This window comes from Alosa alosa, chromosome 3, assembly GCF_017589495.1.
Source record: "Alosa alosa isolate M-15738 ecotype Scorff River chromosome 3, AALO_Geno_1.1, whole genome shotgun sequence".
In the NCBI taxonomy this organism is placed as follows: Eukaryota; Metazoa; Chordata; class Actinopteri; order Clupeiformes; family Clupeidae; genus Alosa; species Alosa alosa.
In genome coordinates, this window is record NC_063191.1 from 28,834,748 (window position 1) to 28,857,393 (window position 22,646).

General features: G+C 40.6%; 1 protein-coding gene across 2 annotated transcripts; it reads right to left on the reverse strand.

Moving 5' to 3' along the window:
• Positions 1 to 5,732: 5,732 nt before the first annotated feature.
• LOC125292452 (mitochondrial amidoxime-reducing component 1-like) lies at positions 5,733 to 21,425 on the reverse strand. 2 transcript variants are annotated; one of them, XM_048239738.1, is made up of 7 exons: positions 21,097 to 21,421; positions 15,585 to 15,755; positions 14,088 to 14,253; positions 7,663 to 7,803; positions 6,775 to 6,836; positions 6,328 to 6,399; positions 5,733 to 6,163 (listed from the first exon to the last, which is right to left on the reverse strand). In XM_048239738.1, exons 1-7 carry the CDS (start codon positions 21,345 to 21,347, stop codon positions 6,037 to 6,039), a joined length of 990 nt encoding a protein of 329 aa, XP_048095695.1. In that variant the 5' UTR covers positions 21,348 to 21,421; the 3' UTR covers positions 5,733 to 6,036. The 2 variants fall into 2 exon arrangements, with proteins under 2 accessions (XP_048095695.1, XP_048095696.1); XM_048239739.1 differs by lacking the exon at positions 5,733 to 6,163 and having other exon boundaries at positions 6,380 to 6,500; positions 21,097 to 21,425.
• Between the last annotated feature and the right edge of the window lie 1,221 nt (positions 21,426 to 22,646).

The window sequence follows — 22,646 nt, forward strand, 5'->3', positions numbered from 1 at the left end:
CCTTCTAGGGATTCGAGTCGGCGTTGTGCAATTCAGCCACCTGGGAACCTTCGAGGCCATCCGTCTGGATGACCCCAACATCGACTCGCTGTGCACCCTCAAGAAGGCCATGAATGGCCTGCAATGGATCGTCGGCGGGACATGGATCCCATCTGCCCTGAAGTTCACCTACGACACCATCATACGCCAGGGGAGGAGGGCATGGGCCAGGGTGGCGGTAGTGGTCATCACCGACGGCCTCTACGACCAGAAGGATCACCCGCACTCTCACCTGTGGTCTCTCTGCACTGACCCCAGTGTAGATGTGTTGGCGCTGGGCCTGAGGGACAGTTTTAACGGCACGCTGTGTAATTACACCTTACAGAACATCACCTGCAGCCTTCCCCAGCGCATAATGACCTTCGCCCGCTATACAGACCTGTTGGCAGAGTTTCACCCAGGAGGTGGAGAGTGTGCTCTGCCCAGGTACACCACCAGCGCTAGTTTACATTAGTAATAATAATAATAATAAGCTTTATTTGTATAGCACCTTTCATACACAGAATGCAGCTCAAAGTGCTTTACATTTGAAGCATGTAACACAATAATAGTCAGTCAGTCATTATCAATCACTTTTTTTTTGCTGTTTATGATCTACTCAGCAACATATCAAAAATATAGAAAATGGCGTCATAAGACTGGCAGCCTTAACCCTCTTACCCCCACAAGCCGCCATATGGCAACTGTGGCAAGGAAAAAACTCCCATATTCCAGGAAGAAACCTTGAGCAGAACCTGACTTAATAGGGGAGAGCCCATCTGCTTCTGGCTGGCTAAGCCCTCCAATAGTAGCAGATGTAGAATAATCTGAAAATGTAGTCTACAGGATAAGATGAGTTAACTAAAAGCTTTCCTGTACAGGTATGTTTTCAGATCTTTTTAAAAATATTTACTGAACTTCGCCTGCTTGATGTACAGAGGCAGGGTGTTCCATAGTTTGGGGGCATAATGGATAAACGCAGCTTCTCCACTTTGTTTGTGGAGCACTTTGGGTACGATTAAAAGATTAGAATTGGATGATCTAAGTTTCCTTTGTGGTTGATAAGATATTAAAAGATCAGAGATATATGAAGGTGCTATGCCATTCAGAGCTTTGTAAGTAATTAACATAACCTTAAAATCAATTCTATAGGAAATAGGGAGCCAGTGTAGTTCAGCCAACACAGGGGTGATGTGTTCCCTCTTCTTAGTCTTAGTTAAAAGTCTAGCCGCAGAGTTCTGTATGAGTGCCAATTTCTTTAGATGTTTTTTGGGAAGACCAGTGAAAAGTGCATTGCAGTAGTCTAACCTGCTAGTGATAAAGGCGTGAATTAGTTTTTCTGCATCTTGTTGAGTTAAAAAGGGCCGCACTTTGGCAATGTTTCTCAAGTGGAAATAGGCTGTCTGAGTAACTTTACTGATATGGGGCTTAAAACTTAACTCTGCATCTAAGATGACACCAAGGCTTGTTACTTTTGGTTTGACCTGGTGTGCCAAGTTCCACAGATTACCCCAGAAGTACCTCTGTTTTGTCATCATTTAGTTTCAAAAAGTTTTTGCTCATCCATTGATTAATGGAGGTTAGGCATGCAGTGAGGGAGCAAAGGCCATCTGGGTTAGTTGGCTCCACAGAAATATACAATTGGGTATCATCTGCGTAGCTGTGGAAGTTTACATTATGCTGACTTATGACGTTTCCCAATGGAAGCATATATAGAGAAAATAGCAGGGGACCAAGGCAGCTCCCCTGGGCCACACCAAAAGGCAAGTCATGTTTTTCAGATACATGATCTCCTAGACTGATATAAAAATCTCTGCCAGTAATGTAGGTTTGAAACCAGTTTAGATCATTATCAGAGAGACCCACCCACTTCGCAAGGCGGTGAATTAGGATGCTATGATCAATGGTGTCAAATGCCGCACTCAAATCCAGAAGAATAAGGATTGAGACTTTGTTTGAGTCGGGTAGCTAGTCTGAGATCATTGACTATTTTTACTAGAGCCGTTTCTGTGCTGTGATTTGATCTAAAACCTGATTGGAATTTTTCAAGGATACTGTTTTTTAGTTGAGGAAGATATTTAACTGATTACAAACAACTTTTTCAAGTAGTTTGCTCAAAAAAGGATAGATTTGATATAGGCCTGTAGTTGATCAGATTGGTATGGTCAAGATTTGACTTTTTAAGTAAAGGTTTTCACAACAGCGGTTTTTTAAAAGCAGTTGGAAATATACCTGTTTCTAATGAGGTATTTATTACCTTGAGAAAAAAGGAGCTAAGCTATCATATTTTTTTTGAGGAATGTAGTAGGGATTGGATCTAAAACACATGTTGAGGAGCCGTTTGAGTTATAATTTTACCAAGCTCAGATTGAGTAATAGTGCTAAAGGACCTTAATTTTGGGGGGCTGTTTTTGGGTGTACTATCAAACATATTACTTGTGTTACCAATAGCCTCCCTTATAGAAATGACTTTGTTTTTGAAGAAGTCTGCAAATTCTTCGCATCTTAGAGAGGATGCCTGACTGAGTGTATCAAAAGGTGTTTGATGCAATAGCCTATCAATGGTAGAAAACAACACCCTAGAGTTTCCACTGTTTTCAGCAATTACCTTAGAGAAGTGGTTCCTCCTCTCATTCCGAATAGCTCTATTATAATTTGCAATTTTTTCTTTTAGAATGGCACGGTGAACCTGTAACTTAGTTTTTCTCCATGTTCTCTCAGCTTTCCTACATGATCTTTTTAGATCATGGATATTTTCGTTCATCCAAGGTGTCAGTTTGCTACAGGGCCTTTTTTTAGTTTTTAAGGGTGCCACTCTGTCAAGCAGAGCGCCTAATTCACGATTGAGAGCCTCTACCATTTGATCAATGGGATGATGTAAAATATCTAAATTTATGGAGTCTATAAGAGCTATGAACTGCTGTTCTGCTCTAATGTCCAAGAGTCGCGATTTGATTGCAATTTCGGGATGAATTTTTGGAGTATGTAGTACTATATTAAAAGATACACAATGATGATCAGACATATTTATATCATTTACTGATACGTCTGTGACTTCTATCCCTCTAGAAATGACTAGATCGAGGGTGTTGCCAAGGTTGTGGGTGGGTTCGTAACATGCTGCTTTAGCTCTAAACTGTCCAACACATTAAGGAACTTACTGGCTTTAGCATCAGTTGTCTTATTGACATGAATATTGAAGTCGCCATTTACAATTATCCGATCATAGCTAGTGATGATGAGGCGACATAAGTTCAGAAAACTGGTGGAGAAAGCCAGTCCATAGTTTAGGAGGGCGGTATAAGGTTAATAGAAGTACAGCTGGGTCAGCCTTCAGAGTGAGGGCAATATACTCAAAGGAAGCGAATTCGCCAAAGTTGACTCGTGTGCAACTATATTTGTTTGAGAGGATGGAGGCAATTCCACCACCTCGTTTGCCTTGTCTAATTGAGTGGAAGAAATTATAATTTGGGGACAAGTCTCAACAAGAACAGCTTAAGCTGTCTGAAGTCAACCAGGTTTCAACAAGAAACAGAAAATCCCATTTTTTTCACTAATAAAATCATTGATTGCAAAGGTTTTGGTAGTAAGTGCACCTATATTTAGTAAACCCATGTTAGCTGAAAATGCCTCTGGCTTTTTTTGAGGAATATGCTGAGGTATGGAAAGAATATTTGTTAGGTTTCTAGTTTTAAATTTGTTTTTTTTTTTTTTACTATACGGGTAGAAATCAACGTTGGAATAGAACTATAAGCATAAGTCATGCTATTGCATGGCCTTGATCTATGGTAGTAGTATTGTATGTTACCCTGCAGAAAACATTCTCAGACTCATCCACATGTATAATGCCATTGAATCAATACCTGGGGCGTGAATCTGTAATATTTTCTACAGAATGTCAATGCCTCAGTGTGGGCGCTATGTTGTCAGAGAGTAGCCTGGCTCCATGTTGGTTTGGGTGGAGACCATCACGCTTCAGCATACTGGGCCTCTCCCAGAACAAGCCCCAGTTGTTGACATAGGGGATGCTTAGGGAAGCGCCAGTAGCGTTTGAGCCAGGTGTGGAGATCGAACAGTCTGGACCATCTCTCAGCACCTTTTCTGTAGGTAGGGAGAGGCCCAGAGATGACAAAGCGTTTTTCTGTGCCCATCAGATTGGTGATGAGAGTTTTGTAGTTTTCCTGCAGTGCTACTGACTGCTTATCTCTGATGTCGTTTGTGCCCACGTGTACGATGATGTTGTTGACCTTGGTGTGGCAGGCCAGGATGCTTGGGAGTTTCTGCTGGATGTCAAGGACCTTGGCACCAGGGAAGCAGTAGACCTTGGAGGGACCGCTACATGATGGGGAATGCAGAGGTCTCTAACCATGGAACTGCCGATGACCAGGGTGGAGGTTGATGAGGTCGGGGGGGGAGGGGGGGGGGGCCGACTTTGAGGAGGACCAGGATGGTTGTCTTGGGGCTGGAGGGGCTCCTCATCCTCGGTCAGAATGGCATAGCGATTTTCCAGTCGTATAGGTTGGGCTGGGCCTGAGTGCAGTCCGGACCGTCTGCCGTGCTTGTGATGCTTGCTTCTACGCCATGGCTCAGGCTGGTGTGGAGTGGAGCTGGCCAGCAGAGCAGGCTTGGTTCTCAGCAGAGGCCGGGGAGAGGCAACAGGGACAGAAGTTGCATTAGTGCATGGCATGGTTAAAGTATTGGAGGACAGAGTGAAATCAGGGCATCTGGCATTTGTGTGTGTAAGAGAGGTAACGTTACTTACAGAGAGAATGGTGTCGAGGAACTGTTCATCCTTCTCAATCTGATGGAGGGTCGCTATTCTGGCTCCGAGTTCCACTATCTTTTCGCTGAGAAGGACGCATGAGTCGCAGCCTGGTGCACAGCTGAGGGGAGGCATCGTGTCGCGGCGAGGGCTCGTCGGTGTCAACTGTCTTTTAAACGTTAGGCTATGAAATGTACACTAAGTACACTTTCTTTTTTAAATTTTATAGCCATAATTAGCCATAAATTGCTATGCCAAAGTATGCATACTGTGTGTGTGTGAAATGTATAGGTCAGCTTTTACATGTCCCTCTTTTCTTGTACAGACCCTTTCATTGTCTGTCCTGATCTCCTATGTCAGTCAGGTAATATTCTTATTTATTTATGTATTTATATATTTATTTGTTCAACATTTAGCTCTATAGTCCTCCTAAATGTTCACATTACATCACATCCTCCTCCTATATGTGCACATCACATCACATCCTCCTCCTATATGTGCACATCACATCCTCCTCCTATATGTGCACATCACATCACATCCTCCTATATGTGCACATCACATCCTCCTCCTATATGTGCACATCACATCACATCCTCCTATATGTATTCTCAGAACAGACATCCCTTATCATAATACTATCAGTACGCAGGAACTACATGATATGCACATTATGAAGTAGAGAAGAAACAGAGTGCCACTATTTATGTGTACTAAGCTATATCTAAATCTAAATAAAGATTTAGCTGAATCATAGACTACAATTTACCATGAACACAGGACATCCTGTATACTGAACTTTGATTCTGGTTAGGAACTGGCTTTATTGTATAAACCTGTCAGCTGCTGCCCCCTAGAGGATAGTCTCAGCACCACCCCAAGTTCCTGTGAGGGTTTTGGGAGATACAGTAAAATTATCAAAAATGAGAAAAGGTCCAAGGAGAAACCACAATGGTGATACCAGCATAGCTTTTAATCCTTCTGCTCAAGGGAATTATTATCCAGTAGTCAGCAACTATTTTGAAATTAGGTTTTTTTTTTTTTATTATTTCTCTTTGAAAAACTTGATAGCATGTCCCACTAGAAGCCATGATTTTATAGGCTAGCAGAGTGGCCCTAACTACAATCACCTTATGCAACGCTGGATCATGACTAAAATATAGTAATTAAGGAATTAGTGAAAACGCAAGGCACAATAATACCACTGACATGTTAAAAATAAAAACAATCTAATGATGCTAACATTCAGTAGTATCTCAGTAGCTTATCTTGTAGACAGGCTCGCCAACGTGAAGGGTCCCGGTCTGTTTGACGATGTAGTACTGTCCAAACAGAGGGGCTTTTCCGTACACCTTCTTGTCTGATGGATCACACAGACGGTAGCTGCCGATAAAGAAAAGTGAAGAAAAAAATATATATTTGAATGGCGCTTTGTATTTCTAGTCAGTATATATATATATATATATATATATATATATATATATATATATATATATATATATAAAATATATAACTTTCTCTCTAGGTGCATGGCTTTTCTTGTTTACCTTTTGAGGGTGTCCAAGGCCTCCTTGCTGTTGTTGATCCCAGTCTCAGGGTCCACTGTTGTTAAAATGCATCTGTTTGCAGAGCATGTGCATGTAGGCTATTTAGTCATCAGTGCTGCTGACAGTCTTTAAAGTGCTACACGTTGCATGCATACATGGTTAGCATGCATATCCTGGGCAACACAGAGCAACCAACCAACCATTTATGACAATACTTCAAAGCGGTTATTTCTTCATATTCTGTTTCTTTTTCTAGGCTCAAGTCCAACATATTGCCTCTTTATAAGGCATGGCTAAGATAGCTGAGAGAATATGGCTAAGAGAGAGAGAGAGAGCTGAGAGAATATGGCTAAGAGAAAGAGAGAGAGAGAACTGAGAGAATATGGCTAAGAGAGAGAGAGAGAGAAATATGGCTGAGAGAGAGAGCTGAGGCCATTCTCAAGCTACCTTCCACAAGCCATGACCCGCTTCATCCTCACAGTGCCTATCTGAATATCGTCCCAGGAATCCTAGTAAAACAGAGAATGATGATTTTTCAGAAGAAATGGTTTTTACTTCAATTTTCGCTCTCAACAGAAACAAAAACTTATACCGTTAGACATTAAAGAAGCCCTATGCAACAATTTTAGCAAAAATGACCTTCATTATGCAGGTTGAGAGTTGTTCTGATGGTTCTACAACACTTTTTGGGTCGTTTGGTGGGTGCTTCATCTCCCCCTAGTGCTTCTCCGCGGAAAAAACGAATATGCAACTTTCTGGTCGCTGTCCGTCCGAACACATCCGGATGTAACTCAGCGGAAGTATCCAATCGCGCCTTGAAAATGTAGTCAAAAGATTGTAGTTTCTAAGAAGACTGCAAAACGAACTCCGACTTGGCTTTGTTGCTGTTGAAATTGTAAGTAGCCTACCTTTGGTTGAACTTCGTTTTTATAATGTGATTTGATAGACTCTTGAACAATGTTTGCTCGACCGTTTTTTGTGAGCCCTGTATGTGTTTAGCTTGGTTTCTTGATGGCTAGCTCGCTAGCTAGTGGGGGTTTAACGTAGCAGTCACTTGCTACCGAAGCTGCAGGGGGAGCTATGTCGTGAAAAATGCGAGCCCAAATCAGGCGAAAACCAAGAAACAGCGAAGGAATAACCAGACCTGCATAGGCCTTCTTTAAAATTAAACTCATTAAAAGCTTAATACATCCAGGGCTTATAGCACAGTTAATGTGGCTGTGTTAAGTTATTAGACATTCTCAAAGCTATTATCCTGTGTATAATGAAAACCATATCAGAAGTTTAAGCCATAACAAATGACATGTTTATGGTTTGGTGTGTGTGTGTGCGTACCTCACTGAAGGCCTCACAGTCATTCACTACGATGCTGGGGCGGTACTGGGCCACAGTAACATCCTTGTCTAGCCTGGAGTTCAGGTCTCTCAGAGAGGCCTCCGACAGCAGCATGATTGGCCCTGCGTCAGGATAGGCAACCTACAACAAGCATGTGTGCACTTACATTCCTTTACATTTATTAATGTAGCTGATGTTGTTATTCAAAGCTACTTTCAAGTGAGGAACAACATTCAGACCACAGTACAATGGGAGATAAGTTAGAGTAAACAACATACTGCCTATTAAGTAGACAGTAAATACAAACAACAACAACAACAAATAACATAAATAACAACAACCAAAAGAATACAATTCATACTGTACAATTCATGTAAAACATATAGCATGACAAAGGAATGAAATGCCCGCACTCTGCTAAAACTCCCATATATTTAATGTGTTGCAACGTTTCGACCCGACTGGGTCTTCCTCAGGCAAATGTCATTTAGCAGTGGCTCAGGTGTATAAGTAGAGCATATACCTGCTCAGCTGATCATTCATCAGCTGAGCCCATTCACACTAATTGTCAAGGCCTAAGTATCACCTTATCCATCACACATGTGTCACCACATAAGACAATTAGTAATGCAGTTACATATACAGTTTACACACAAAAAATAAAGAAAATAGAAAAAGACCAACACCATGGCTCATAAAGTAATAAGATTACATTATTACATTATCCCACAATGACATAATTTGTAAAGTAGTATATCACCTCAGAGCAATCCCACACACAATGTTACATGGAGATGAAAAGTACATTAGAGGAAAGGCTTTATGTCAAATTCCTCATTTAATCCCCTGGCGACATTGTATTGAGGTAATAAATCCAAAAGGTTTCTCTTTGGAGAAGCCTTTTACCACGATCGCCCCCTCTTGGAGGGCTATTGACATATTCCACCCCAACATATCTCAGTGCGCTAACATTGTGGCCAGCTCGTTTGAAATGGGCAGCAACGGGACTTTGCTCGTCCCCCATTCTAATACTGCTCCTGTGTTCGCTGATTCTAGTACGCAACGCGCGCATAGTTTTGCCCACATATGCTAGGCCGCATGGACACAATATCATGTACACGACATGTGTGGTGCTGCAAGTAATGGCACCATTAATGAGTATAGCTTTGCCAGTGTGCGGGTGGTTAAATGTCCTACATTTGTGTGTGTATGAACATTGGACACAACTACCACATCTGTAGTTTCCGTCTGGTACAGGTGGGTGGTAGGAGTGGTGCGCGATCGGGGCGCATGTCGCTCCTAACTAAACGGTCTTTAAGATTAGGTGCGCGCTTAAAGACCATACGCGGCTTGTCTGGGAGAGCCTTCTTTAGCTTGGGGTCAGATTCAATGATGTACCAGTGTTTCTGAATGGACTTTTTAAACTCAAACACGAGTGGGGAATATTTTACACAGCACATGGGGGTGTTTGTCCTCTTGGCAGTGCTGTTTTTTGTGGCCCGGAGGCATTCATCTTGCGTAATGTTGTCAAAACGCGCCCTTGCCGTACTGACCCACTCTTGTTTGTGATCTCTGCTGAGGAATCTATTTGATAAATCCTCGGCCTGTGTTGAATATGACTCATCATCTCTACATATCCTGTGAATTCGATGGAACTGGCTAAGGGGGAGGCTTTTAATCAATGATCGCGGATGGAAACTGTCTCCTCTCAACAAAGTGTTGCGATCAGTTGGTTTACGATAAAGATCTGTTTTTAATTCACTCCCGTCTTTATAGACCTTAATGTCCAAGAAACTGATACATTGCATATCATGTTCCAAAGTGAATTTAATATGGTCACTGCAAGAGTTAAGATATGAATGAAAATCCATGAGTTCTTCCACTGTGGAGTCAATCAATTAACATCATCAATGAATCGTTTGTAGAATAAAACCTTTTCATAGAACGGATTTGCTGGGCTCAAGATAAAAACATTCTCAAAAAGACCCATGTATAGACAAGCATAGTTTGACATAAAGCCTTTCCTCTAATGTACTTTTCATCTCCATGTAACATTGTGTGTGGGATTGCTCTGAGGTGACATACTACTTTACAAACTAGATGTACCGCATAGCGGTACAAAATATGACCGCCGCTCAGTCCTGTACATCCGCTCAAGAAAATAAATCACACTTCAATTTGTCTCCATATTTTACTCCATCCCCACTCTTGAAACTTTTGTGTATGCTTGTTTGGCATGCCTGAGTATGTGTAAAAAAGGCTGCACAGAAAGTAGTCTACTGGTGCTGAAAAGGTGAATAGATTGTAGAATAGCCAAAGAAGATGTAGCATTGTTATAAAACCTTTAAAATCTCTAAACAATCACAAGTAGGGCAGTTCATCACAGTTCATCCATTGCAACTGGATTGATGAAAGGTCACTTACACCTGTAGGCTACATTGTATTTGGGAAAAGCAAAAGGTATCAGCATAATGTTTTTTTTTTTTTTATTTATGTATTTATAAACAAAACATCTCTGTCAGTTCCATGTCAAGCTTTCAACAGCTATCAAAAAAACAAAGGTCATTTTTGGATGGATGGATTTTGTGAATGTTTCTTCTTCTACATAAGATTTTAGTCATCTTTAGTTCATGTAATACTTTATTGTCAATGCACCAATTAAGTAACAGTAGTCTGAAACGTTATTGTTAATGCACAAATTAAGTAACAGTAGCCTAGTCTGAAACGAAATGCTGTTTTACATCTAACCAGTGGTGCAAATAACTGACATGTCCAAATGGGCCTTTGATGAAATGCGCCACTAGACTGTTCATACACATTTTAACGGGCCAAAGTTGAAGAGCTTTTGTCCGTTATTGTTCGTGCAAATATAGGCTGATTCATGTTCCCTTGCATTGTTTAACTGAGGTCCATGGCTAGTCTGGCTTTCATCAGACCAAGCTCAATCTTTAAGAAATCAAAAATAAATAGCGGGCAGATCAGGCTGGGTTCACCCCAGCCTAGTCCATAGGCACCTGATATTGTTTAATTTTTCCGATTGAGATATACACGCTTGGCTATTCTAAATGCAAAATGCATCAGGGAGTTATGACAAAACGGTAACTAACAAACTAGATCCTAATAGAAAGCTGTTAGCTTCCCCTAAGCTACAGGTAGGATTATAAGGTAGGCCTATTTACAACATAAATTGTCAATAGGCTATGCTGGCTACACAAATAAAATCTCCTTTGAAACCAATGGTTTACGCCTTACAGTATCAAGCGGACTTAAACTGTCATATCGTATAAAAGTTGTAATAACATTCATGCAGCTCCATGAGTCAAGGAAAGCCAATGAAGTAGCCACTTCTAAATGGGACCCACTACACAGTAGCTTAAGGTGTTTTGCTAAAGCAGCCATAATGAAATGAAGGTGTCATTGTTTGATACTTCACACACACGTGCTTTTTTAATTTCACAGACTACAACTACCAAGCTGTAATCAAAGCACATCGATTCCCCTCTCACACCCTGCACGACTTAAAACAAAATAAACAGGCGCCTCAGTCTCACGCATGTATAGGCAAAACTGTATCAGACCGGTGTAACGCTGGTAAATCTTCCATTGCACAGAATGATTTTGTAGCACGTGCAATAAATGACAGTCGAAAAGATACAAACAGTGCTGCTATACATTTGTTTGGTATAACCGCATTTATAGTTTTCTACAAATGCAATCAATCAAATGCCTCCATCACTCAACCAACGCTTAACGGTAACATTACCTAGGTCCTTATTGATATTACAAGATTAACGCATTCCTGCAGTAAAAAACCAAGCATGTCCGACAAAACATCCTCAGATTTATTTCGCTTCAAGAAGAAATGGAATTACACTTCATGTGAACATCGTCCTATCCTTATTAGATGTTCAAGGTAAATTACAGTCCTTGTAGGAAGGCCCATTGTTTTTTTTCCAACCCACTTTTAACTTCCAACAAAATTACGCCTCACTGCAACGATGCTCATCTAGTGGACAAACGACTACTTCTCGCCAATACTGAAAATGCAGCCATGATGATGATGAATATTTATTTTGGCTTTCTTTTAATCCTACTGAACTTGTAATTATGTATCGGCCGTTCTAATACCGATAGTATGTGGGTGCCTGTGTGTGTGCATGTGTATGTGTGCACCGCCATTTACAGGCCAATGAGTGTACAGTCACTAAATGTACACATAACCTAATTTTATTAGACCCCCCCATGGATGAAATTCTACGAAACTGGGCATACCCCCAGAGAATGCCAGGTCAATCATACACATAAAATTTGGTGCAGTTCTGAACATCTTAACTGAAGATAGGGCGATTAAAGCAGAATAATATTAAATTTTTCCAGAAAAGTCTAGTGGGGCTACATACCCACCAAATTTCATGTACCCCCGTGGTTCGGGTGTCCCGGTATCAAATGACCAAAAATTCAGGGAGTAGATGACGGAAAAAATTCTTGAATTGTGTGCATGTGTGCGTGTACAAATTTATGTTTATGTGTGTGGGTGTGTGTGTGTGTGTGTGTATGTGCGTTTGTGTGTGTTTGCTCATGTGTGTGTTTGTGCATGTGCATGCATGCATACATATATGTCTACTGTGTGAGTATGTGTCATACGATGATTACTGTAAATGTATGTGTGTGCGTGTGTATCTGTTTATGCACATGTGTGCACATGGAATGGGCTAACATGACCCTGGAGGCAAACATACGGAAAAATTGGTCATCCTAGGCCCTACAGTTCTCAAGATATTCACAGAGAACTGTGTCTGCCCTACCCTCCTTTCGGGGGGTCCAGTCCAGCGGGGGGGCTACAGATCAAAACGAAGAATGACGGTTCCATGCTATCCATGTGGGGGTACATGCCCACCAAGTTTTGTGTACCCCGGTCTTTCAGTGTCCCGGGAATCCTTTGTTGGTGTATCGCCACTAAATGTACACATAAATTATTTTATTGTAAGGCCCCCATGAACGAAAAGTACACAAAACTTGGCATGCATTCGAGGGTGTCATAATGATCCTACACTTTAATTTCGTGCAGTTTTGACCTTGTCAGCCAGAGATATTGTGATGAAAACACCAAAACAAATTTTTTTGCTTTTTTAATTTTTAACTAGGTGGCGCTATACATGAAATAAGTGGTAATGGGATGGGTTGACATGCCCCCTTAAGACCAACATACATAAAAAAGGTGGACCTCCTAGGCCCTACGGTTCTCGAGATATTCACAGAAAACTGTCTCCGCCACCTACAGGCCAGTTGGTGTATAGTAACATAAATTAATTTATTGTGTGGCCCCCCATGAACGGAATTCCACAAAACTTGGCGTGCATACAGAGGGTGTCATAATGATCCTACACTTCCAATTTCGTGCAGTTTTGACTATGTTAGGTCACAGATACCTTCAATTACAACACCTCATTTTTACTTTTTTGTGTTTAACTAGGTGGCGCTATACATGAAATGAGTGGTTATGGAATGGGTTGACATGGCCCCTTGAGATCAACATACAAAAAAAAGGTGGTCCTCCTAAACCTTACGGTTTTCGAGATATTCACAGAAAACTGTGTCTGCCCTACCCTCCTTTCGGGGGGTCCAGTCCAGCGGGGGGGCTACAGATCAAAACGAAAAACGATGGTTCCATGCTATCCATATGGGGTTACATGCCCACCAAGTTTAGGTACCCCGGTCTTTCAGTGTCCCGGAATCATTGACGGAAATTTGGGCATCACGAAAAAGAAAAAAAAAAAAAATCTGATTAAAACCTATATGACCGCTACGGCTTGGCTAAAAGGGCGGTCATAATTATGTCATTGTGGGATAATGTAATAATGTAATCTTATTACTTTATGAGCCATGGTGTTGGTCTTTTTCTATTTTCTTTATTTTTTGTGTGTAAACTGTATATGTAACTGCATTACTAATTGTCTTATGTGGTGACACGTGTGTGATGGATAAGGTGATACTTAGGCCTTGACAATTAGTGTGAATGGGCTCAGCTGATGAATGATCAGCTGAGCAGGTATATGCTCTACTTATACACCTGAGCCACTGCTAAATGACATTTGCCTGAGGAAGACCCAGTCGGGTCGAAACGTTGCAACACATTAAATATATGGGAGTTTTAGCAGAGTGCGGGCATTTCATTCCTTTGCAGTTCTAGTTCCATTTGCCCTGCACCTCACCGGTGGGGATGTGCACACCTCCACTACTAAACATATTGCATGACACATGACAAGGAAATACCTTTTGACACAAAGTCTGAATTTAGCTACAACATTTGCACAGACAAGATTTAACAACCATGCACGTCACTTGGTACAAATGAGCATAGCATAGGCCTACATGAAATAATGATATCATTTTTCAAGTTAAAAGGTGCTGAGGCCTGGCCCTACCTCCTCATCTGGAGGAAAGGGTCGCTCCACCTGATTACACTTCCTGGGTTTCATCTGGGGCTCATAATGCACCATACGGACAGTCTTGCCTGCGGCAAGGTAACGTGTGAGCCAGCGAGAGACCTCGTCCCCACAGTCTCTCCCCTGGACGTCCGCTGTGAACACCCTGGAGGATAAACGATAGTTGCCTTGTTGACATGGCGGCCATTGTGTAAACCAAAACGAGGCTACAGGGTACACTGACTATATCATTAATGCATTTTCGCCACCTACTGGCGAATTTATAGAACACAAAAATCCTATGGTTTGTGTACCCTGTAGCCTCGTTTTGGTTTACAATGGCCGCTACATGAATAAGGTGAATGGAGCTCCTGGTTCAGTCACCTGATTCTGATTACAGATGTTCTAAACAGTATGTAGGAGACTGATTAGGATTGTGACACTACAAGTATATAGGAGACTGAGTGACTAGTAACAGAAACTTCTAGGCATCTCGTCATTTCGCCGAAATGGAGGTAGATGAGTGACACTCTGGCAGGTCAGTTTGGAAAGTGAACATAATCTGTAATGAAGGCTATAGGTGTTCCCACTGCATCTCTTGAACTGACCCAATCGTAAGGCATGGCTGGATCAGAACAGGCAGTGAATGATGTGCAGGAGGCAAGTCCAGCAGGACATTTTACAAGGTTTGAGAAGCTGATTAATTATTTCATTATTAATCAGCTGGCTATGCATCTAGTTCCCCATTATGTGTGAGCAATGCTTCACAGTACTGTCCTGCTGAAGAACTGAGCTTTTAAAAAAAACTGTACATTGTCAAACACAATAAATTTGATAAAGCTCTTAATGTATAACATCAATACATTTGAACTCAGGCGCCTGCTCTGGTTAAGGAACCTTAGAGCAGATCTATCCCCACCGGCCATGGAGAATGGAAACAACGCATAATATGAGCAAAATATCACATGTGATTCAGTAGCCTCTATTTCTCTGGAGATCAGGAGGGGCTATTTCACAAGTGGTGTGTAATGTAAGTGGGACAAGAGCTGAATAGGAATAGTCAGGCTGGGTTCCAACTTGGCACTGAGTGTGAGATTCTGTGTCTAATATATCACCTCAGGTGTCATGTGACCTGGCTTGAGTCTTGTTGGGCTTTGAAATGTTTGCACTAATAGCCCTTATGAAAAAGAACTATATATTTGGGGACAAAATATTATAATAACATTATAAGAATAAATATATTATGGGAACCATTTTGGGCTCATACTAAGTAGTCTGTAAAAGAACACTGTAGGATAATGACAATAGGGTAATATAGGCCTAACTAATTTAAATAATATTATAGAAATGTTACAGTACACTTTCATTGGTAGCTTATGTGTTTAATGAACTATATATTGGTACAAATCCACTACTTACTTCCTACACACAAAAGTTGTGGCCTCTGTGAAGTGAAATTAATCAACCTTTAATCAACCTTTGACTCATCAGTCTTACTTGCAGTTCAGTATGTTATTGTTTGGCTGATGCTGAGGAACCTTTAACTCCTCCATGTCAGGGGCGTTAAGGCAGATGTCTTCTCCCTCGGCCGTCATTGTCACCAACACCAGACGAGGCTCCTGCCTTGCTGTCACCATCCGTCCGTCCTCTCTGATCACGAGCCAGTGCCTGTAACAATTAGCAGGTACTGGGTAGCCTACTACACTCGCTCAATGCTGCATATACGCTATCTGGATCAGTGTTGGGGAAGTTACTTTTAAAAAGTAGTGTTTGCTCGTTACTACTTCCTTCTCAAAAAAGTAATCTGTTACTTTACTTAGTTATCCTCTATGGAAAGTAACTTTTTACGTTACTCGTTACTTTTATGTTGCTCGTCTTTGGGCAGAACTCAATATCTGTTCCTGAACGTGTAGGCCTACATAAAGTTCTACTATGGAGGACATATAAGGTATTTCTTTTGTGCTCTTTATTGTAAAAAATGCCACAGAGACAAGAAAACATTGGGCTTATAGGCTTCAACACCACCACTAAAGCCCTATGAAACAATATCAAATAACATAGCCTCGATACATCGTGGGCATATAGTTGAACACAAAATATATGAGGGCTTATTTTATAGCCTTATACTCTTTCATTAAACAGGCGCTCCTCCGAAATTTGGTGCAAAGCTAGTCCAAATCGTATCAATAGGCTGCCAGTTGAGTTAATGTCAGTGGACAAAATCAGGGCACAGTGTAGGCTACAACTAACACTTACATTCCTCCCCTTAGTTTCGAGTAATGTGAATACCTCCATCCCTCAGGAGTTAGCGTTGGCTGCGTCTCTCTTGCTATGATTGCTCTTCATTGCCACCAGCTTCTGTCACGTACTGTGTGGAGCTATGATTGCACTTCATATTACCTCTGTCATGTAGGCTGCCGTGTGGAGCGTGTGCCTATTGCGCAAGCGCACAGCTGAGAAAGCAGTGTCAATGTCAAATCTGTCCCTGGGAAAAGTAACGTTGCGCCGATATGAAAAAGGAACTACATTACGTTACCAAAGTTTCAGTAGTAGCGCGTTACACTACTTTTTACTCGAAAAAGTAGTTACGTTACTGTAACTCGTTACTTTGTAACGCGTTACACACAACACTGATCTGGATAGGCCTACTACCATGAACATATAGGCTGGCAGAGGTAGGAGTAAGTCACACATGTGCAAGTCACAAGCAAGTCTCAAGTCTTAACCTTCAAGTCTCAAGCAAGTCCAAGTCATTTTTTGTGACAGTCAAGTAAATCAAGTCAAGTCATAGCTTGGGTCAAGCAAGTCAAGTCATAGCCAAATCATTGAAATTCATGATGATTTACCCATGTTTTCATTTTAAAATAAGCTACAATAGGCTAGTTATGAACTGCTGGAGTTTTATTTGTAACAAACAAATAGACATTGCATTCATTCAAGCCACATAGCCTACATCTGAACGGTTTATAGAATAAGATGAAATGTATACGAATAAAAATAAATGTATTTCAAGTAGACCTATTTATAATTATAAAATAGCCTATTATTGTTTCAATATGCCTCAAATATTAGGTAGCCTAGCTACATCAAATCATGAAAATATATTCAAACAGTTCAAGTTACACCTGTCCTGACCTGTCACATGTTCAGGGAACCAATAATGTTGAAAAAGTGAACTAATCAATCAATCAAACGCTGACGCCGACGTCACTGCCGACAACGCAATGGGTTTTAGGAGGGTTTAGGACCGTATCGTATCATATTATATCTATATCATATGTGAAATAAGCTACTTTTCTATGCTGATTGCTGGCAGTTAGCTAGCCTACTTACATGTACTGTTGTTAGCCTACTACTAGGCTTTATTCCACTGCTTGGTTGAATTTCCCATTGTCCTACGTAATTTAGAACGACCATTAACCGTATTATTTGCACACCTATGAAGTAGAGCAATTTTTTGGCCGTATCACACTTGTATATTAATTCGCCGAACTCATTGTGAAGTTTAAATGAACTGTCACGTTGCATCCGAGCTGTAAAATGCAGACGTTCAGAACATTGCAACATTGTAGCATATGACGGAGGTGGCTTTTAGCTAGATGGATGACAGCAGGCTAAGGGAAAGTAATCTCATCGCCATCTAGTGGTTGCGTTCCTAGAGTTTAGCTTTAGATTTTTTTTTTAGAAAAAATATATCTTCGTGCACATTGGGATCTTAATTTAATGCCTTCCATATGTTAGGCACTGGGGTCACCTCTATTGCTTCAAGTGGTCATACCTTATTTTTTAGGATCAGTTGAATTGTTTTGAGTTTTTGTCGTAACATGGTGATAATGGACTACAGTTGCATGTGACCTCACAGGTTTGGGCGCTTAATCTTTAACTGATCAATACGGCAATTTGCTTAACTGGCTTAACATATTTTGTAATAACGGAGCGTGTATGCACGGTCGAGGTTGTGAAACGGCCCCGACGCGAAGCGGAGCTTGTTAAAGTGCATTAATTTCTGTGAACAGACCACCGTGGAGTCCATTATCCCGCGTATTCCACTGTTGACAAGTCAAAGGAGAAATGAACAGCAGTCTGCAAGTGTGCAAAATAGCGACATAACCACCACCACCTTGATTTTCATCCGAAGTTAGTCGTGTTAGAAACCTAACGTCAAATTTGAGGAATGTTAAGAGTTGGCTTTTAATCTATTATGATTTTTAGTTAATGCCATATTAGGTTAAAATGTGTGAAATGGCAAAGTGAAACATTTTCTTGTCTAAGTTTAATGTTGATATATAGCGAACATGTTGCCAATGTAACCTAAAGTAAGCGCCTCTCTTCCTCCCTCCCAGTTCCATACGTTACGTAAGGGATAATGGACAACACGGTGGTCTGTTCACAGAAGTTAATTAATGTACACTGGTAATCTAGAAAGATTAAGGGTCTGGCCACGAACAATGTAATGGCTCAACTCGAGGGGCGGCACCAAGCATGCATTTGAAAATCTCACTGCACACAAATGGATAACACTAGACCAATGTTTACTCTGATGCTAACTTGGAAATGAGGTCATTTGTCTAAAATCCGGAACCACCCCTTTAAAAATGTGTTGGTGCCTATAGCAATGCTATAGTAAATCAGCTTTTGCAAGCCAGTGCTACAAGATGACAGCTCACCTCCACATTGGTAGATAACGCAAAGATCTGCGCATATGCCAGGTTCCTCTTCAAGTGCTGTCTCATCATCCATTGCAGTGAAATGGAAAATAATGAATCAAGACAGTACTGAGCACAACTAAATACTGATATTCATCCCAGGGGAAAATATTGCTTCTTACAACAGTCTCATCTTTCAGAAACAAAATTTAGAAAATGAACTGCTATCCTACTACTTTGTGTCCCTTAATGTGCTTTGTAAGAAATTATAAGGTGGCTTGTAACTCATACAATTAAATCCCATTTTTTAAGAGATTGACAAATTCATATTTAATTATATTATTGATATCTACCGTCAAAATCTTCCAAAATATTTAGATTATTTTTTGCCCACCCGTAACTTCAATTGAACAGATAACAACGGACATGCCACATTACTAACATCAAAACTGGAAGACAATGCTAGTCTTCAGGGTCACAGAAATTGCCAGGAGAAAGTGGACAACACCTTGTCCATGAAGGGAAAAATAGCAAGGGCCACAGTTAACAGTCATACTAACTTATGGAAAATCACAACAGCACAGAAAGATATAATTTACAGCTGGAAGTAGCACTGCTTGTACTGTGGAATAGACTGCATGGGCAATATTGACAGAGATATTGGTCAGGTCATGACTATGCTAGTGGTAGTATTTCACTGTTATTTACTGCTAAGCACATTTGCCTACAGTAATCACAATCAGATTCTTGATTCTTATATACAAAGGAGGGATATTAAACTCATTGTGCTGTAGATAGGGACTCCCCATGTCAAAAACAACCAAGTCTATGTTAAATAAACATAAGTTAACATAAATGGCTATATTTACAGTAATTGAATTGAACATGGCATGTTGATTAGCATGTCTCCAGCGTCTATAACCTTGTATGTCAGGGGATGAAACTGACCTTAACCTTTGACCCCATGGCCCGGAGTCCCTAAGTTCATCTAACTTGTATTTACAATAAATGTACTAGAGTTAATGAAGATCCATCAGTCTGCTTTGGAGATACAGTATGAACCAAATACTGCATGTGAGTTATTTGTGTGACCCCTTGTAACCTTGACCTTTGACCTCAAGACCTAAATTGTCTTGCCAGCTTATTGACAACTTAAGTGGGTAAGTAGACAAAGTTTGATGAATATCTTTCAATTGGCTTAAGAGATATCAGCTAATATCAAAATGTACTAACATAAGTTTTTGGCCCAAAATTCATTGTGCCATGCTCCATTCAAAGCCCTATATATTTTACAGAATTATTATTCTGTAAAATATATAGGGCTTTATTACAGAAAATTACGATTCAAATGATACCAAATATGCTTTTGCTGTATTTACTTCCAACTTTGACCCTTTTCTAGGCTAATTCGCTCAGACTATAGGGGCTCGTCATCACTTTTGTCGTCACGTTGTAGTTCGTTTGTAGTCCATGTGGCCTTTCATGGCCAACAGTTTTAATGTGAACTTGGGAATTTGCCATTTTTGTCACTTGAAAGCTGCATATCTTTCTTTTACGAGCATCTTACACTATATTTTAAGCAAATACAGTTGTTTGTTTAGGATTAGTGAGTGTATGTTTTAACCTTTGTTGTGGCATCCGTGTTTGTCACACATTCCGATGGCAAAGCACATGAACACTTGCTGTCGGAAAAACAAAGTAGCCATGGGGGCGGTCCTTGTCATTCCGAGGTGCTCTGAATGCACCATTATGTTTTGGTATAAACGTAGAGCCTTCCATATTTGCAAGCGTTCCTCAGTCTGTCTCATTTGATCTGGCACTTGCTGTTGGTCTGTCGCGTCGCGTCACTTGGTACAATGTACAGGTTCGCTCGTGTGACGCATGCAACAGCACCTAAGCAGATTTTCTAAAATCGTAAAGTTAACTCCTTAATATCTATGAAAAAAATAAAAAGTCAAGTCATTTCAAGTAATTTGTCTCAAGTCTAAGTCAAGTCTCAAGTCATGAATAGCAAGTCAAAGTCAAGTCGAGTCTTTTAAACATGTTGATCAAGCAAGTCTCAAGTCTTAAAAAAAGTGACTCGAGTCAAGTCATGTGACATGAGTCCCCCATGTCTGTAGGCTAGGCTGGCGATCATAATGTTCACCTATAAACGCAACAAGTGGGCAATGGGAATTACTATTGGCGAAAACTGACTGGTTGATATTCTGTCTGATTAATTAGAGAAGCCTGATGACTGAAGTGACTTTGAGAATGATTTTAAGAGACGAGATTTACGATTAACTTGTATAGCCTAAGTGAATCAATGCCTTTCACCAAATCGCTGCGCTATCTGCTGTTTTGAAGCTCACTGGCAGGCTCACCGATCGCGGAGTTCTCCATGTTTCAAACCCATACGCAGACATTCTGCTTTGGCCACTTGGAGTCCTTTCCCGGACTTGAGAGGATGAAGGATCAGCTGCGAAACAATGCCAACCTGAGTCAACTTTTTCGGTTTCTGCATGTACTTGTAACCCAGCCCTAGTCCAAACAGTGCAACACCAGCCCCAGCAGCGTAGAGTGCGACTTTTCTGTTTTGCGCAAATGCTTTCAACAAGGTTTCTTTGAGGGCCATCGTATATGCGCCCCAGAGGTATGCTCTCTAATTTCACAACTCTGTCATAAAGCAAACGGGCCTGATAGACGATTATCCAATGAAAATGAAGATTGTTGAAGACTAGAGCAGTTAAAGGCGCAGTCAGGGATTTCAAGCCCATAACATTTTTGGTCACATTAGCAATCATCACCGCTATAGCTGTCCATGCATAACTGCACTGGGTTACAAATTCTGAATCTGCTTTGGAAGTTATTCTACCTTGAGTCTTTTATTTTGTGTTTTTGATTATTCTTTATTTTTAAATGATTGTACCTTGTGTGTTTCATGTTTTCTTTTTTTATTATGATCTTTGCCTTTTAAACTATTCTTTTGACTATTGCCCTATGCTTTTATTTGCTATTACTGTTTGCGTTTGTTTATGTAAAGCACATTGAATGACCTCTGTGTTTGAAATGTGCTATAAATAAACTTGACTTGACTTGCTGAAATAAAGTAAATGTGTAGCCTACTTTCAGTTGTGCAGTATGTCAATTAAATGCTCTTGTGTTTAAACAGGTGAATCATGTCTATACTACAGAACTGAGCCTTATGGAAGCTGCAAGTGTTTTTTCTCCTTCCTGCTTTGACTGTGTTCGATTAAGATGAACATTATAAAAACATTATAAATTAAGTAAAGCAACACAATATAGTTCTTTTACCTTAAAATATTGACTTCAAACTCATGGTGATGACATGCAGACTGATATTAGGCAGAATTGCGTCTCTGTCAATACCAATGTGTGCCCAGTATTGCACCACTGTTGCACTCTGTATCTTTGTTTTCCAACATGACTTTTATGTCTTTTTTCAGCGTGTCTCACATGCATACACTGATAAATGGCAATTAGTATTGAGTATTCAGTGAGTAAACTATTTACATTTGATCCGGATCACCCTGTGGTTTTGTGGAATGCACGATCAGCTCAGGTCAGTCCTTCCTGCTGCTTAAGACAGATAGATATTGTTTCTTCAATCTGTATATTATCCCTTGATAGCGTACCTCATGTCAATATCAGCACTTCTTTGAAGCGATGCTACTAGGCTCTACATAAACATTTGGGAACATGCAGTTCCTGTGGTTTCTGGGTTTGTTGCAAGATTATGTTCAAACAAACCCAGAAACCACAGGAACCGCATGTTCCCAAATGTTTATAAAGCCTAGTAGTAATTGGGGGATTTAAAATTATTAGCTGCAACCAGGAGTAAACGGATATTAAGTAGGAGACATGGTAAAGCCCACGTCTGAACCATCACTTAGCAAAGTGTAATAGCCTACCA